An 18731-nucleotide genomic window follows, 5' to 3' on the forward strand; every position below is an offset into this window, starting at 1 on the left:
GATGACAAGAACTCATAGTGATTTTTCAGGATTGTCTTTCAGGAACAATCAGACCCAAAGGAAAGCATCTGGGCATCCGGTTGGGTATCTGACTAGTAGTTACAAGTCCATAAGTACTTGAATGGAACATAGCAAGTGTCCACTGAATAACGTGATGTGAGCAAAGCCCAAGATCTTGTTAACCACCAGTGACTAATAGCTTTGGTTTGAGCAACACTGAACATGCAAGATTGAGGTGCTCTTAATTATCATAAGATAAATAAGGATATTTTATGGAATCATTGCCTCTACATCATGAGACAATTATGTGTGTAGTGAGTAGAAAAGAACTCAGAACTCTGAAATGAAGATTTTTTAATATCATTCTGGAAATGCCAAGAAGAACTAGGTGGTGCAGTAGATAGAGTGCTGGGCCTGGAATCAGGAAGACCTGAGTTCATATCTGGATTTAGACACTTACTATCTTTGTGACCCTGAGCCAGTCACTTAATTCTGTTTGCCTCAATTGCCTCATCTGTAAAATGAGTTGGAGAAGGAAATGGCAAATCACTCCAGTATCTTTGTCAAGAAAACCCCAAAAAGGGTCACAAAGGGTCAGACACTACTAAAAATGACTAAACAAAAAGGTTTTTTGCATTTAGACAAAAGCTTTGGATTGAACATTCTGAATTACTGAAAATTTCACATAAAGAAAATTGTTCATGACTTCAAAATTCATGGAAAATTTACAAATCTATGAACATGCTAAAAAAAAGGTGTCCACTGGGCATCCAGTTTTAGATATCTGAAAGGCAATTAGAGGTGTGAGATTAGAGGTTAACAGAGAGTTTGAGGCAGGATAGGTAAATTTGAGAATTATCAGCATAGAGATGATAGTTAAATCCCTAGGAGCCAATGAGATCACCAAGAAAAATAGTGTAGAAGAGAACAGGATACAGGAGAGATCCCTGAAGGACAACTACAGTAAGAGGGTGTGATCTGGATGAGGATCCAGCAAAGGAGACTTGAGGAACAGTCAGATGTGTAAAGGGAGAACCCGGAGAGAGTGGTATCCCAAAGACCTAGAGAGAAGAGAGCATCCTCAAGGCGGAAAACATGATAGACAGCTGCAGAATGATCAAGGAGAATGAGGATTGAGGAAAAGCCACTGGAGGAGGAAGAAGGTGGGAACAGGCAGAAGAGTCAAATGTTGCCAAAGGATAGAGCTGATCTGCACAAGGAGCTAAAAGAACAGAGAGAAGTGATTCAGAGGCAGCCGCAGAAACCTCCACTAGAGAGGAAAAAGAAACGGCTGTATTGCAGGGTTGGTGCAGAACCTCCTGAAATTTGGAAAGGAATCTTGAGGATGATGGATAGTGAAATGCCTTTCATGCCCAGGTCATGGAACTCCAAGGTATGCCCCTGATAAGCCTCTACCTTGTCATCCATACTTGTAGAGAAAACTAAGGAGCAGGTCTAGGAGAAAGTGAAAATACCATTAGCTCTCGGCACTGGGGCCAATCCTTTAGTAGGAATTGGATTATCTTTTCTAGCATCCATTCTCTTTAGTATCCACTCCCTGAGAGAATTGAGGCAAGGACACTATAAGATAATGTCAACCAAACCAAACTGTGCTTAGACTTTAGAAACCTTTGCTCTATAAATGTGTCTATTTCTATATTTTCAGCTTATTAAAACTTTCCCTTAATGTCTATGTAAAATTTTCTTTTGAAATATTTAAACTTCCCATAGCAGAATTAATGGGAAAAGAAATCTCCCTTTCCTTCCCCTCCCTTCCATTTCTTTCCTATCAAGATAAAGAGGGAAACCAGTAGGAGGTATGGCAATAACAAATCTAGGTCATGATCCCAAAAAGGGCTAGTAGAACTGGGGCTCAAGAAAACAGAAAACTTCAGAAGGAAAGAAGTGAGTTTAGATATGAATAGTGATCACCAGCGCAGTGTGTTTAATTTTTTTTTTTTAATTTTAAAAAATATTTTCTTGATATTCTTTTTTAAACATCAATTTCACTTCTTAATGACCCCCAACTCTTCACCATCTTAGAACTCTTTCATTGTAACAAATAACTGCATTCAAGAAAAACACATTTTGGGCCTGTACCATTTTCCTGCAGGGTCCTAGCACTGTTCTTCACTCGTCATATTTTTGCAACTGAAGAATTATCTAACACTATCCATTATTTTCTGTCTCTAGGTCAGTTTCATTTTAATAGTAGTATATATGTACTTAATATATATTATGTGGACAGGTAACTTGTACAGTGTATAGAATGTTGGGCCTGGAGTCAGGAAGACTCATCTTCCTGAATTCAAATCTGGCCCCAGACACTAGTTGTATGACCCTGGGCAAGTCACTTAACCCTGTTTGCTTCAGTTTCCTCCTCTGTAAAATGAGCTGGAGAAGGAAATGGCAAATCACTCCAATATCTTTGCCCTTCCCCTCCCCCCAAAAAGCTCCAATGAAGTCACAAAGAGTCAGACTGAAAAATGACTGAATAATATATAGTATATGCATATTTGTTAAACTCTTTAAAATTGAAAAAGTACTTTGTATATATTACTTCTTTTGGTTCTTACAACCATGTGAGATAGTGCTGTTGTCCTCACCAGTGCTGTGTCTTTGTAATGGTAGGTGAGACCAGATCTTCCTGACCCCAAGTCCAATTATCCACTATGTCAGTCTGCTTCACCATGACAAAACAGACACCCTTCGAAAACCCAATAGGTTCCATTTTTTAATCAATAAGAATTCAGTTTTGAATACAGTTCTTTGTTGATAGAAACGTGTCACAAAATTTTTTAAACATCTAAATGAATTACATTCACTGATTCCTACTTTGCCCCAAGTATCCTTCTCCCTTCCAAAATTTAGATTACTCAAGTTTTGTTTTCCTTTCTTCCTTGCTTAAGTTTCACCAAGTACTCAAGTAACCTACTTAAAGAAGGTAGGAGTTAGGTTCAGTATTATGCCTAAGTAGGATAGGTTTACCATCTTTCTGGTAATGAGACCCGATACTCCCACGAAAAATCTTTCCCCAAATTCTGACCGAAATTCTGTAATAAAGTTTAATTCTTTTGGTTTTGTTTCTATAGCTCAACCAAACTGAACTCCTCTCTCTTTCTCACATGTGGCACTGCAGTTCAGGTCTCTGTGACTTTGTACTGGCCATCTCCTTTATTGTAATTCATCCCCTCCTCACCTGTCTCATAGAATCCCTCTCTTTACAAGATACACCTCAAGCACTGCCTTCTACAGAAAGCCATTCCTGGTCCCCAGTGACGGGTGCTGTTCCTCCTTACATATATTTTTAATTTATTTTATATGTGCTTTTATGTACACATATTGTCATTTCCCCTGATCAAAATCCTTTGAGAATGGAGATTATTTCACTTTTTTGTATGATTCCCAGAGCCTAGTATAAAGTTTGACACCAGCACTTAATAAATGCTTGTTGATTGACTTTTTGACTCCTTATTAAAATGGAGAGAACAGCATTAAGTTGTTGTCTGTCATTCACACCTTATTATAAATGAAGGATATGAAAACTAAAGAAGGGAAGATTGAGAGGACCTCTGAGCTGGAAAGAGAGAGGAGAATGAAAAGTCTTAAGAATTTGCCTGTTTCGCAGCTTTGCCTAGAAGTTGTCCCTGGCAGGAGCTCAAAATGTGTTTCATTATTTTTATGAGAAATTAAACATTTAGTGAGAAAAGTCACCAATGAATACTTCTAGAGTTCCAGTTGCTCACAAAACACATGGCTCTGTGTTGGCTAGTGTCCTACTGATCATTCCAGGTCCTTAAGTGTTCTTAATTTTTTTGTGTCATAAACCTCTTTGGAAGCTGGGGGAAGCCCAGAATGCTTTTAAATACAAAAAAGATTACAAAGAAAGCTAATTATTTTGAGACATAGTTATCAAAACATTTTTTAAAAACATGGAACCTAGGTCAAGAACCTTTGGCATTTTCTGTACCACCAATTGGAATCACTTCGAGGAAGAGTGAGAAGACAATTTTTAGATGGAAGAGAGACTCTAAGAAATTATTGTCCCTTACCAGAGTGTTTCTCCCAGCTCTAGGTTTAAAATAGTGGAATTTGAAAACCAAGTTCATACTGCACTCCTGCTGGCCAGTTTACTCAGACACTTTTCAACACCTAGACCCGAATTCAAATGCTGCCTCTGATATTTCCTAGTTGAGTGAACAGAAGGAAGCCACATACCCTCTGTGTATCTCAGTTTCCTCATCTGTAAGATGGGGATGACATTACACTATTTACCTCACATGGTTGTCATGAAGAAAACATTTTGTAATTGGAAGCTTATTGGTATTCATTGCACATAGTACACACTAAATAAAAGTTGTTGAATTAGAGCTTGGCAGTTCATAAAAGGGCTCTGGAAGGCATTCACCTAAAAAATGACTCTAAAGAAACACATTGGAGTTGGTAGTGTCTTTGAAGAATATAAAGTGTTATTTCATCAATAGTTGTCATCTCAAATTCAAAATAAAATACTGTATATTTATATTACTTACAGACTTCAATGAAAAATGATAGATTGCTAATTATATTGAACAATATTCTAAGGTCATCTATAAAAAGAAGCCATAAATAGTCTTCATATTGAATATCTCTGTAATATTTTAGAAATCAATAAGTCTTACTGGTACTTTATGAATAAATGGGATTCTGCCATTGAAAAGTCATGATGCTACATCATTTTGTAATATAAATTCTTTTCCACATCCATAGACCTTAGAAATCTGTTTGTGAATTTTTTTCCATATTTGTTAAAAATCACAAAATTATTTACTAATAAACATAATTTATATGCACATTTATTAATTAATATGTTTAGCTTTAAATCAGAAAGCATCATATTGAAAACTGAATTTCAGAGGATTTAAACTATTTGAAATATGGTCTGGAAAGTGGTATAATAGTAACAAATGTTGTATATTGAAGTTCTTCCTGTCTAGTTCCAACAGTGAGTTCAAGTTCACTTTTTTCCCCCAACTCTCTTTTATTGAAGTACAATTTAATAGTGACACATTACAGAAATGATTTTCCAGCATCATGGATTTTGCCAAAATAGAGCTATCCTTATCTCCTTTCTTTGGAGTCAGGCTCCTCAGGGACTGAACCCAAGTCTGCCTGAGCCAAAACCCTTTTATGAGAACTACTCCTCTGCAATCTTAGGTGACATATTTTTAATCTATAGACCTTAAAACTACACTAAGACTTCTGGGACACCATGTGTGTTTGTGTATATATATACATACAAAGTATATGTGTTTATATATGTATGTATGTATGCAATATTCATATATGTTGGTATATAACAGTGCACATATGTATCTATGCATCTATGTGTATATCTTTTATGTTACCTGTCCAAGATATCCCTATATTTATCTTTATACATATATATGTGTATATATATATATATATATAAACATATGTATATGTGTATACACATACATATATTAGATCCAGAATAAACCCACCATTGTAGCATGGACTAGAAGATGAAATTTAATATGGATACATATAATGTCTTAAACTTAGACTTTTAAAAATCAACTTCATGAGTACAAGGTGTGGGGTGAGCATGGCCAGACAGTTCATCTGGGAAAAGATCTCGGAATTTTAGTGGACTGCATGCTTAATATGGGGCAAAAGTGTAATATGGCAACCCCAAAAAGCTAATGCAATATTAGGCTGAATGAAGGTTGGGAGAGCTGGGGCTGGCGCTGTGATAACCTTGCAGTACTTTACTTTGGACAAAGGATGGCTGAAATGTTGTGTCCCGTTCCGGATGCCACATTTAAGAATAAACTGAAGAGCGTTTGGGATAGTAGAGAGCTCTCCTTCAACATGCCACATAAAGATCTCTTGAAGGAACTAGGGATGTTTAACCTAGAGAACAGAAGGTTTGTGGTGGGAGGGTGGAAAGGGGAGACACATCATAGGTGTCTTCAGATATGTGAAAGTCTGTCCTGTGGAAGAGGAATTGGACTTCTTTTGCTTGTCCCCAAATGGCAGAATCAAGCATGATGAGTAGAAGTGGTAAAGCAGTAAATTTTTCACTCAGTATAAAGAAAACCTTCTGAAAGTTATCCAAAAATGGAATCAGCTACCAGTAGAGATGGTGAGGTCCCTCTCGCTAGGACATCTTCAGCCAGTGGCTACATTATCATTTGGTATGTATAATATAGTGGTAATTCTTTGAGGTACAGGTAAGAACAGATGACCTCCAAGGTCCTTTCTGACTCTGAGATTCTGTAATTCATATTCTATGAATTCAAATACATACACACCAATCCACTGAAACCCATAATTGATTCTTGTTCTTGGTCCTTAACATTTACCCCCCATATTATTCGATTTTTTAAAAAATCTAGTTGTTCTTATCCCTTTTCTTCTATTGTCAACTTCAGAATTACTCCATGTAAGTATCATTACTGCTACAAGACTCAAAAATCAAGGTACATTTTTATTTAAACAAAATTATACTCCTCATTCTTAGGAATGACTTTTTGAGGAATTGCCGAGAGCAGTCAACACCTTATATTTGTTATTGGGAAAGCATTTGCCTTTGTAGAGTTTTAAAACCTGGGGTAAAAAGTCTGCCCCAAGTATGGTAGTTATTTTAAAGGAGAAATTTTCTTATCTATGGTAATTATCTTAAAGAAGAAATTAGGTTAGCTATAGTTTAGGCTTCATTTTTTGGTTCCCTGGTTGTGGGTGAGAGAATTCTGTGGTGGGAACTATCAATAGGGCAACAAGAATTGAGCTTAATTGCATTTTACACCTAGAGAAGACTGAAATGTGTGTAAAAAGTAAACATATTGTAAGGTCATTCTGTATAAGTCTGCATATAGGTTGGAAGCAAACTTGAGTTTTCACTTGTGAGGTCCTTTATGCAAGACACTCTTTCTTTTGCAGATCAACTGCATCGAGTGCATTAGTTTATCAACCCCTTTTAAAAAAGAAAGTGAGAGTGAAAGAGGCCACAGCATTATCACATTTATATGTTTGGGATCTTTAAACCATATGGTGGTTTCTAATTAGAATACAAAAGATTCCGTGATGAGACAGATTTTAGACTAGCTCCATTGACAGCAGATGAACTGAAAGTTAACTTAAATTTTCGAGGAGGAGATTTTGAGAGAGAATGTGTGGTCTCTAATTGTCGTTTCCTACACCCCTGAAAGAGGTCTGATAAAGTTATTGATGTGCAGATCAGGTTGGTATTTGGAAGCTAGTAATTTAATTCTGGAAATGTTTGATCAGCGCAGTCAGCCAGCTTAACTTGAATTTTTTTTTAAAGCAGCTTCAATATTTAATTTCACATGTACCCTCTCAGTTGAGATTTCAAAGGATACTCTCTAGATGCTTGACTGCCTTGTCTGTTTGCTCTTGTTTTGCATGTAACAGAGAGCCCGAAGCCTTTTTTCTCATTGTGTACACATAGTATTAATAGATTTACTCTGCCTGTATCTCCTCATTACTGGAAACAGCCAGAAGCACAGAAGTCTTTCAGTGTATGCAAATAAGGCAAAATCATCTACCTGAGAGTTAATATTCTCTGCTTTTAAGTGTATTCGAAATCTAATGTTTGTATTTAGAGCATAACATCCTGTTCTCCTTTTTGATGGGCAAAAAGCTAAGCGGGCTCAGGCAGCTGTTTGATGTTGGCTTCAAGTGTTATTAATTTCATATTCTATTATCCTTTTCACTGTAGCACAAGTGAAGCTGATGTGGAGGCTGTCATGGATAAGTTGTTTGATGAGCTGGCTCAAAAACAAAATGATTGTACGTAAGTTAATTTCTCTTGAAAGAGAATACATTTAGAACACAATGCCCAATCTCCACTGACCAATTAATAAGTTCCATTGCTGTATATGGGTTGATGCCACACTCGAGTGGCAGTCATTGTATCAGCATTTTGTCTAATTTATGTGTTGAATCATGTGCTATTATTCATCAAGCTATGCATTTCCTATCTGTAAGAGATGAATTTTATAGTAATTATCCAGACAAGATTGAGTCTTTGTTCATGTTCCCATAGTAACTAGACCAAGGATTCTAAAAGTGCAAGGCAGAGAGCTGAGGCTGAATAAAGCTTGTGGAACCATTGCAGACTGCACATTTGAAGAGCTGTGTGACAGAGTGAGTACCCCATCAAATCTAGATTCATTGGCCTTTTCACATTTTAACAATACTTGATATTTTCCTTTTAACCTGTATCACATTTAAAAACACTGTGGACAAAGTCTGAATGAGTTTTGAAAGTCTCTACAAAGCAGGGGGCTCCCTCCTTGGACCTATATCACTATAAAAATTCACACTTGGAATGCATCAGAGCATACTTTGAAATGTAGAAATGCATGTCAAATGATCCTAAGGGACAAGGAGTCCTCTTTGGTTTTCATATTATCTTCAAAAGTCAGATCAAAACAAGGTTTTACATAAAATTTGGAGGTAAGAGAGTTGGCACTAACCACCCAGGAGAACCCGACCATGCAGGCTTCTTTATTCAGCCATTCTCATTGTTTTTCTCTCACTCCATACAATAGCAGACCTCTTCAGACTTGAGATTCTAAGAAAGTCACTTCCATTGAATTGTGACAGATTACTTGGTTAGTAATAATAATGAAACATCAACAATTTATCTAGCACTTCCTCTGCACCAGGCACTGTGCTAGCTAAGCACTTTACAATTGTTATCTCATTCATATATATCATCTCATATATATTATCATAACTATTTTATAGATGAGGAAACTGAGGCAGGCAGAGATTAAGTGCATCGTCCAGGGTCACAGTGAGTAAGTAAGCCTCTGAGGCTGGTTCTGAGCTCAGATCTTCCTGACTCCAGGCCCACTCACTCTATCGCTGCACCACATATCTAGATGAGTTAACTAAGGCCTCTAGAGTAATTTCCTATGTCTTTGACTTTGTAAACTACCTCATACACCCAGTAGAGGTTCAGTGGCCTTATTTCTTTAAAGTTGAGAGTTACATACTTAAAATTTTTCATAGCCTGAAATAGATTTAACAAAAGCACCGTAAGTTAACTGTTGGGTAACCACACAAGGAATTATTCTTCGAGAGAAGGGGAGAAGCTTTAGTTCACACCTGTTAACTTATTTATAAACAATTTCTTTAACCTCCACTGATTTATTCTCTTTTACCTCATGTCACTGAGGTGATTTTTGAGCCATACGGCACAATCTACTCCACAGTTGTTACTGTAGAACTGGGGAGCCAAGTCAACATAAACAATCTGCTACCATGAACTTGAAGACCCAAAGCCTCCAATTTCCCATGTTGTGATCACAGAATGCTGAAAGTATCAAGCTTTCCATGGCCCTCAGACAAGATGGTTATATAGTTTTGCATTTCCATTAATCATCTGTGTCATTCTAGCTCTTGAGACCTCTCCTTGAAAAATCACACTGAGTCCCTGAATAGTCTTATGCTCCTGGGAAAAACTACCAGAGCCTTTGTTTAGCTGTTGACTGAGGGCTTCATTCATGAAATAAACTGTAAACAAGTCAGCTTATATCCAGATGAAGCTCCTTCTGCTACCAAATAATAATAATAATAATAATAAAACCAGTGGGGAAAATGAAAGCTGATAGAAACTCTCTGTAATAAGGTAGAGATAGTCTCATTAGGCGGTTAGTGAGTCTTGTCTAAGAGAATATGTGATTCATTAGCCCGGTGATGAGCAGTGAGTTCCTTTTTATAAGATATTTTATTTATATAATTGAAGCCCAAGAACTTGAGTTAGTCATTATTCCCTAATCAACTAAAGAAATATTCTGGACCTAGGCATAGAATATCTTCTCCCAAGAGCATTATTTGTCACAATTTTAAATGAGTAGGATTTGAAGTTCTCTATCAAATTCAATGACTCTCTCCCCCTTTTTTGTTCTTAGGGGGAGGAAGGGAAGGAGTATAAATGAATTGGATTACTACCACATTAGCTTTGTTCCTCCTTTGTAGCTTAGCTTATTCTAAAACCTCTTACTTTTCTAATCTTGCAACTAAATAATTAAATCTTTAAAATTAAAAATTTCAATTTGTATTTGTCACTGAATGGTCTTCAGATTTTGCTACTTGATTTGGCCTTGAAACCTGTAGGTATTCTTCAGCTCAATGTTTTACAAAGTGTATAGTTTTGCCATTATCAGAACACATGTAAATTTTTATTTTCCAACTCATCCTGGACCAACCAGAACTTTATGGCAATAGTTATAAAATATATAAGGGTCATGTTGACTTTCTGATCATATCCTTTGACTATTCACTCAAGTTTTAAAATCTGAAACTTATAAAAATCAAACAATTTATTTACTTTTGCTCTGGAAAGTGGATATAGGATTATGATTAGCTGCTTCTAGAACAGTTTGGAGTAAATATGGTTGACAAAATATCAGAAACCACTGACTTTGCAGTTTTTCAGATGTTTAAAAAAAGTCCTCCTTTTTAGTTAATTTTTTCCCCCTTAGGAGAGAGACCACTGATGGACACATATCATTTTTGTGTCCCAAAAGTTTAGCAATTACATAAAAGCAAACTTCAATGTCACAAAAAGTCATTTAAACCTCTCACTCCACTAGTATATCAAATATTAGTAGCCACAATATATTTAATTTATACTTAGCTTTTAATGCAAAGAAATAAAAATATAGACATTGGAATCAATAAAAATTCAAATGGATGAATAAAAATTTTAATTAAAAAAATTAAGAAGAAGAAGATTTAGGATTCAGAACCTACAATTGAACCCTGTTAGGATATAAGGCCTTCTCAGAAAAAAAAAAAGTTTCTTAATTTTCTCTTCTTAGTCATCAAGAGCTGAGGAAAATATTCCTCTTAAAGTACTTGAATCTCTGGCTCTTGTCTCTGAAGACACATTAAGATCCAACAGATGAAGGCGCTATAGTAACTGAACAGAATGGCTGCTGAATATGTAAAAAGAGAGCAATTCTTTCCTTTAGAAAGCCAGAAGCCTCCATTAATAAACAGCTAAAGAAAATGAATAAACACTCAAACCCACAAGGTGATTCTACCATTCCTGTGAATCCTGTGGGTGTTCAACGTATAGGGTTTAAAGAGTGCATAGACTTTAAAGGTCAGGTCAGGAGATAGGGCTGTGCTCTCTGCTTTTTAGTTTGTCTGCTAGGCGTGGGTTCATCTGTCAAATCTAAATGTCATCCGGAGTGTAGGAATAGAAAATCCAAGTACCTTCAAGAGATTGTTTTTGTTTGTTTCCTTGCTTGCTTGCTTGTTTCTGCTTTGGCCTGAATGACTGATGGGGGAGAAGACTGACTTCCTTTGGGTCAGCTGTCATCAATTCTGCTTCTTTAACATTTGGAAGTGTGAGTGGAAGCTAATGAAAAATCGTAGTAGGTCAGTAGAATTCTTTTTTAGTCTATCTGCTAGGGTGTGGCATGCCTACTGTATCATAGAGAGAATGAGGGGTTGAAATAAGTGGGATCCTTGAGTAGCATGCTGGAATGCTCAAGGATACTTCCGCTCAGGGATGTAATTACACATGGAACTGGCCCATTGTACCATGTAAAATGGTGCACTAGGCTACCACAGCTGTGGGGAAACAGCTGAGGCAAGTTGTTGCCATCAGCTTGTGGCACTTCTACCAGAACTCCAGTAGCCAGTGCATTTAGGGGCATCATAGAGAGAAGGGAGCTGGGGCATCATAGGTCAGACTGGCTTGTAAGGATGGTGTGAACGAAGTATATAACATGTAGGCCAGTGATTCTTAGATTTCAGGAGGTCTATGAACTTGGATGGGGAAAAAAGTTATGTCTATATTTTCACTAACCTCTAACTGTAATTTAGTATTTCCTCCACTTATTTAAAAACTTTATTCCAGGAAGGGGTCCATAGCTTCACTAGACCACCAGAATAATCCATGACCCTAAAAAAGGTTAAGAACCCCTTATTTAAGCAGAAAAGCCAGAGAGGAATTGTTAGCAATGAACTTAGGGTATTAGGACTTTGGGGTTTTTCAATACTTATGTCTTTGTTGTGATAATCTTTGGGTGTCCACAGGTGATCATGACTTGTGCTAATTGAGGGACTTGAAAGATAAATAAATAGTCTAGATCCTCTAGGGCTACCTAGCTATTTGCATCAGCAAGGTAACTCCTATTTCCTTCTCTGTAGGGAAGGAGTACCTAGTGGCAAACACCAGAATATAATGTAGTAAACTAATACTGTTGTTTAGATAATTCCCTGTTATAAAAAATATTGCAGTTCCTACCATGGTCTGTAAGCCCCTGTGACTCACCACCTTATGGCCTGGTAATTTTCCATCCTGCTTTAAATACAAAGACAGTAGTTTTCTGATAAATCAATTATCTATTCCAATGAGAAATTGTTTTTTGAGCTAGAAATGCAAGACATTAAGCCTCAGGAATAAACCCCTTTTAAGCTTCTGAGGAAAAAAAAATTTAAAAAAAAATCTATAATGCAGTATTCAAGCCAAGGATTTGGTGAAAGTTTTGAGCATGTTTAAAAAAAAAACCCAAGAGTTTCATGATATCCCTTGGTGATCTTACCATATTGTCTGTACATATCCTTACTTTACCTTCCTTCCCCAAGTAGGTCAAGCTTGACTTTTGGCCCCTTTACCTAAGGGATGAACTAGATGCATTGAGTACAATGTTGCCCCTTCCAGGCTTTTTACCTGTCCTCCTTCAGAGCCTCCCACCTGGTGAAGACTGTATGAGTTCTTTCTAAGCACACCTATAGCATGCACCTTAGTTCCTGCCCCTGGATATTGTCACAGTTGTCCATTCCTGGTGGTAGGATAGAAAGAGCTAGGAGAGAGTCTAGATTCTGGTCCCAGCTCTGTCACTAGATTTGGATTAAGCCATTTAATTATGAGCCTTGGTCACCCAAATTATAAGATAAAGAGATTGGGTTAAATGACTATTAGGGTTCCTTCTAGTACTGAAAACCCATCATTCTATGTAAATAGTTTAGCCAGGATTTGGAGTGACAACTGTTGAACCAATAGCCACAAAAATTACCCAGGAGTCAGAGAAATTGAATTAATAAGTAAAGAAGAGCAGACCGGGGTCCCACATGTACAAAAATATTTATAGCAGCACTCTTTGTGGTGCCCAAAAACTGGAAACCAAGGGAATGCCCATCAATTGGGGAATGGCTGAATAAATTGTGGTAGATGAATGTAATGGAATACTATTGTGCTATAAGAAATGATGAACAAAAGGACTTCAGAGAGGCCTGGAAAGACTTATATGATCTGATGCTGAGTGAAAGAAGCAGAACCAGGAGAACTTTGTGCACAGCAACGACCACGGTATGCGAGGATTTTTTCTGGTAGATTTAGAACTTTGTTGCAATGCAAGGACTTAAAAAATTCCCAGTGGTCTTTTAAGGCAAAATGCCTCCCACATCCAGAGAAAGAACTGTGGAATTCAATCGCAGAATGTAGCAGATTATTCTTTTTTATTATGTTTTGGTTTGTTGTATGATTTCTCCTATTCATTTTAATTCTTCTATACAACATGACTATAGTGAAAATGTATTTAATAGGAATGTGTATGTAGAACCTATATATAAAATTGTATGCTGTCTCCAAGAGGAAGGGGGAAGGTTGGGGTGGGGGAGGGAGGGAGAGGGAAGGAAAGAAAAAAATCTAGATTGTATGGTAGTGATTGTGGAACACTGAAAAATAAATTAATAAATAAATACATGAAAATTTAAAAAAAATAAGAAGGACAGACTGGGCAACTTTCAGAGCTCATAGCACATAAAAAAAGCTAGATATCAAGGGAATTAAACATGGAATTGGCCTATTCCACCCTGTAAAATTGTAATCCTCTTTGAAGTACACTGATCCCCTGTATACCTCAGAGTACATAGCACCTCTTAGGGGAAGGACTGTGAACAGGAAGAACTGTTCACTCACCTTTTCCCATTTCTTGAACCTCCCTGTACCCCAGCTTCCTTCATTCTCTATCCCAGCTTCCTCTAACTGCTTTCTTTCCCTAGTTATACTAGGATGAGGCAGTCAGGCTCCCTACTTAACAGTGTACTCAAAATCAATATTCTCAAAAATGTAACTAATGTCAAATGAGTAGTGATGTGATGACAAGGTTAAACAGGCCTTTATCGTCTAATCATGTAATCCCTTGGCTTTTAATTTGGTCTAAAATGCTTAATTAATCCTGCTTGAGGGTTACTTTTGCTGTGGCCAGCCAATGCTAAGTTCAATTCAGTAAACATTTATCAAGCACCAGCTATGTGTAGAGCCCTGACTGAACCACGCTGGAGGTGCAGCTGGAAGGGCTGAAGAAAATGACGAGTTTAGTTTAGATAAATAGGCCCTCTCTTCCTGGCACTCAGCTGTAACACAAATGGAGATGACTGTATTGCCCAAGTACACATGATAAGTGCCTTCAGAAGGTTCAAGGGGGAAAGGTCATCACTGACCAAGGGGATCAAGGAGTACTTCATGGAGTGGGTGGGTGAATGGAGTGCTGAGTATTAAGTTTCTCCCTTGATGGGAAAATTTATATTCCTCCATCAGGAATATTAAAAAAGGAAAACTGACATTGGGAGCTTGAATTAGGGTACTTCTGAGGTCCCTTCCTACTCTGTGATGTTACCTCCTTAGGCTGATTTAAGCACATCTCTTACTTAGTTGTTCACTGCTATGCAGGACATGAACAGGAATCTCAAACAAACTGAAGTAGATAAAAGTCCAGTGTCTCTCTGAGGACTAAAGAATATTCCCTCAGGAAGCCTTGTTGAGTTACAGCTGCTTATACAATTCTGTCCTAGAATTTTTTTCGCCTCTCTAGCCTTCACTTAATGTACCTAGTACAGTGCTTTACCCATAATATGGGCACTTAGTAAATATTTTTTAAATTGAATGGTCTAGAATTTTGTGTCACAGAAAGGCTTGTTGGTTGTTTAAAGTAGCATGATGTAGTTAAGTGAATGGGCCTTTATTCAAGACTCTCAACCTGATTTTTTTTATCTGAATGAAAGGATTATCATAGATGATTTGAAGATCCCTTCTGGCTCCAGAAGCCCTTCTCTGTGTCTTACAGGACAACGGGGACTTGTTCACCAAAGTTTCATTGTGTATCCTTCACTTTTACAGACTTAGGGACTAATTTTAACCAATCTACTCTCAGGTAATCAGGCCCTGAATAATTAACTCATGCCAGTCAAATCCACTGGACTGCAATCTGCTCATTTTCTATGGAGGATACACATGGTTCAAGACCCAGTTTTGGTCTTCTTCTGAAGGCACCCCCTTCCTAGTGGAGAAGTCTACTCAGGATACCAAATTACAGTAATCAGACATTTGCTTGGAGAGCATAGAATCATGTTAAAGGTTGCTGAATGCTCTTGACATTTCCATTAAGCTTGATGAATTGCTGTTTTCCATTCTAGGGCGAATTATGCCTTAAAAAGCAGTCTTAGTCATCAAGGTGCAGGGAACTCTTTCCTGGACAGGACTTGATTCTTTCTCTAGACTGCATGTGGACCCTCATCCTTCTGTTTTAACCTTGATGATGTGGCAGTCGACTAAGCTAGATCACAGCTCTTCTGAGATCTCAGTCATGGCTTCCTAAAGAGACTGTAATAGGAGCATATGATAAAGTCTCTTGTTTTACCCTTATGAACATAGGAGAGAGATGTGAGTTAAATAGTAAATGATCAGACTCAAAAAATAGTTGTTAATGGCTCCATGTCAGCTTGGAGGGAAGTCTCTAAGAGGAATACCTTCAGGGAGCTGTGCTGGTATGACATGTTTTCATTGACTTGGATAAAAATGCAGATTACATGTTTACTAGATTTGTGGATAAGAGACAGATAGCACGTTATATGACCAAGTCAGGAACCAGAAGGATCTTGACAGGCTAGAATATTGGCTGAATCTAAGAACATAAAACTTAAATAGTGATAATGCAAAATACTCGAGCTGGGTTCAAAAAATCAATTTCACAAGTGTGAGGTAGAGGAGCTGTAGCTAGCTAAACAACTGTCCATGTGGAAGAAGGTCTGGGGATTTTGTGGCCTGCAAGCTCAATCTGGATCAACAGTGTAATTAATGTTCTCCCGAACACCTAACTCAGTACTTTCTACAGAGTAGGCACTTAATAAACACGTGTTGCATTTAAAGGAATAAATCCCAGCTTTTTTTTCATCAGTTGTATTCTAGTTATACCTGAGGAAATTTTTTGAATCACCCTTGACCTAAGACTGAGGGACATTTCATAAATTCCCTCTGTCCTCTTTGATTGACTGAATTTAAGGTACTGGTTGCATCAGGATTTACAGGCTATGTGCTAGGGTGTGTCACTGCTTCTGAAGATAACAATAAAAACTTAAGTTCTTAAGGGCTCTGAAGATGTGATGAGTAAGTTGGCCTTACCTGAATTTTCCTAGTTGAGAAATATAAGCTGCTAAAAATGGCTTTTATGGCTGCTAACTGTACTCACAAATGACTTTGCAAGAGCAGTTTGTCCTTTTGTCTTCAAAGTAATGACAAGTAAAACCACATGTATTTGTAAAAAGTCTGAGCATCAGGTGATAAAAGTGCTAACCACTGAGTTTTTGTGGTTGCCTTCCTTCTTAGCGTGATGGCGTTCCAAGAATAATTACTACTAATAATAGCTAGCATGTATATAGTGCTTACTATGGGGAAGGCACAGTGCTAAGCACTTTATAATTGCTATTTCAGTTAATCCTCACAGCAACTCTGAGAGGTAGTGCAATTATTTTATTTTTATATATATATATCACATATATGTGTATATGTGTGTGTGATACACATATATATACATATGCATACACATACACGTACCCATTTATATATACCCATTTTATAGATGAGGAATTTCAGGCAAATGGAATAAATGACTTGCCCAGGGTCACACAATACCAAATATCAGTATCCAAGCTTATGTTCCAAATGGTATGAACATCAAATTTATAGCTTTTTAAATCCCTGTGACATGGACAAGTATTATAAAAATGTTTCTCATCTGTTGAGTGAACTTAAAGTGAAGCTCACTGATTGAGACTGCTTCTGTGCCCAGCACATTATTAATATTTATAGTGAATACCAGTATAATGGAAAAATCAATAAACTGAGAATCAAGAGAGCCAGATTCTAGTCTTGGTGCTGCTAGCAATTAATTATATAAATTTAGTCAGGTCATTTAATTTATGTAGGCCTCAGCTTACTAATCTATAAAATAAATTAACTATACCTTCTAAGGTTCCTTCTAATTTTAAAGTTGTTTGATTCTACATATATATGTATGTATGTATAGATGTCTGTATACAGGAATATATACGTATATGTACACATACCCTTATCTACCAGTCTACATGTGTATATTATATATGTGTGTGTGTGTGTGTGTGCATGCATACATAATTCTGTGTCTGAGGGTCTGGACCGATGATTTCATCATTTGTGAAACTTTTAGGTGCAGATGTTTACATCACCAATTCAGATCAACGACTGGTGTAACATACAGTCTTAGAAAAGTGTCTAGAACACTGCAAGACGTGACTTGCCCAGGGTCAGTCACATAGCTAATATGTGTCAAAGACAAGACTTGAACCCAAGCCTTCCTGACTAACAAGGCCAGATCCCTAGCCACTCCAACATGGTGTCTTGAGGGATTCTCGGTTTTATATATGTTGCTCACATACATACATACCACACATACACACATATATTCACACACAGAATATACCTATATAGGTTGATTTGTTTTTATTTATACTATGTCACTTGCTGACCCGAATTGATCGACAGGAGTTCCTACCTCTGGAGCTCTCCTCACATTGATGAAATTATAGGTCAAAATTCACAAACATAATTACACTCAGACACATGCACACACGTTATCTATTGAGAGTGGCAGAGAAGGAGAAAAGGGAGAGAAATGTTGGTCACTGTTATTTGGCTAAGTAGTCACGCCTATTAGTATATGAATGGCCTAAAGTTCCCCTATGTGCCTGTAGTAATGAATGAGCATTCTAATTTCCAGCTCCCAGACACCAAAGGCAGCCTAAGAATCTTTCCAATCCTATAGTTTTCTAACAGAGGAATCATTTACAGTCACCAGTTCATGGATGCTTCTGTGGGGTCCCTTAACATGGACTGATCTCTGGGAAGTCAAGGGTATGGCTATTTCTTATGGATCATATCCACCTAAACAATCACAAGTTTCAGGAGACAGAAATAAGGATGTTTTATATGAAATGTTTTTCTCCCCCACCAAGCATACTAGTGGGCATGTAATAAACATGTATGGAGTTAAATTAAATTGAAATTGAAAGAGGGAGCATGTTGGGATTGTCAAGAACACCAGGTAGGCTGGATTAGAGAGGATCAATCGACAAGCATTTATTAAGGGCCTAATGTGTGCTAGGCACTGGGGATACAGATACAGTGAACAAGCAAAGACATTAATGAAATGTGAAAGAGGAACCAATTCACAAGGACCAGTGGCTCACAAAAAATGTATCCGTGCATAATGGGAAATGTTTCTGGAACCTGAATTGGTAGAAATCATTTGCACAGAGCGTTCATTACACAGGGCACTCCCTAACTTGTATATATCAATTTTACCATTGTTTCTTCATGTCCCTGAATGATTAAAATTGGTGACCAGATGACTTCTAAGAAA

General features: G+C 37.3%; 1 protein-coding gene across 4 annotated transcripts in view; it reads left to right on the plus strand.

Moving 5' to 3' along the window:
* Positions 1 to 18731, plus strand: part of AFG1L (AFG1 like ATPase) — a 183076-nt gene that overhangs the window by 137451 nt on the left and 26894 nt on the right. For 2 of the 4 annotated variants that reach the window (XM_072642989.1, XM_072642992.1), the window contains exons 9-10: positions 7745 to 7815; positions 8072 to 8172. The exons of the other annotated variants lie outside the window; for them this stretch is intronic. In XM_072642989.1, the coding sequence (XP_072499090.1) occupies positions 7745 to 7815; positions 8072 to 8172 (172 nt within the window). The remainder of the gene's footprint in view (positions 1 to 7744; positions 7816 to 8071; positions 8173 to 18731) is intronic. 4 annotated transcript variants of the gene reach the window in all.

This window comes from Notamacropus eugenii, chromosome 2 (assembly GCF_028372415.1).
Source record: "Notamacropus eugenii isolate mMacEug1 chromosome 2, mMacEug1.pri_v2, whole genome shotgun sequence".
Classification (NCBI taxonomy): Eukaryota; Metazoa; Chordata; class Mammalia; order Diprotodontia; family Macropodidae; genus Notamacropus; species Notamacropus eugenii.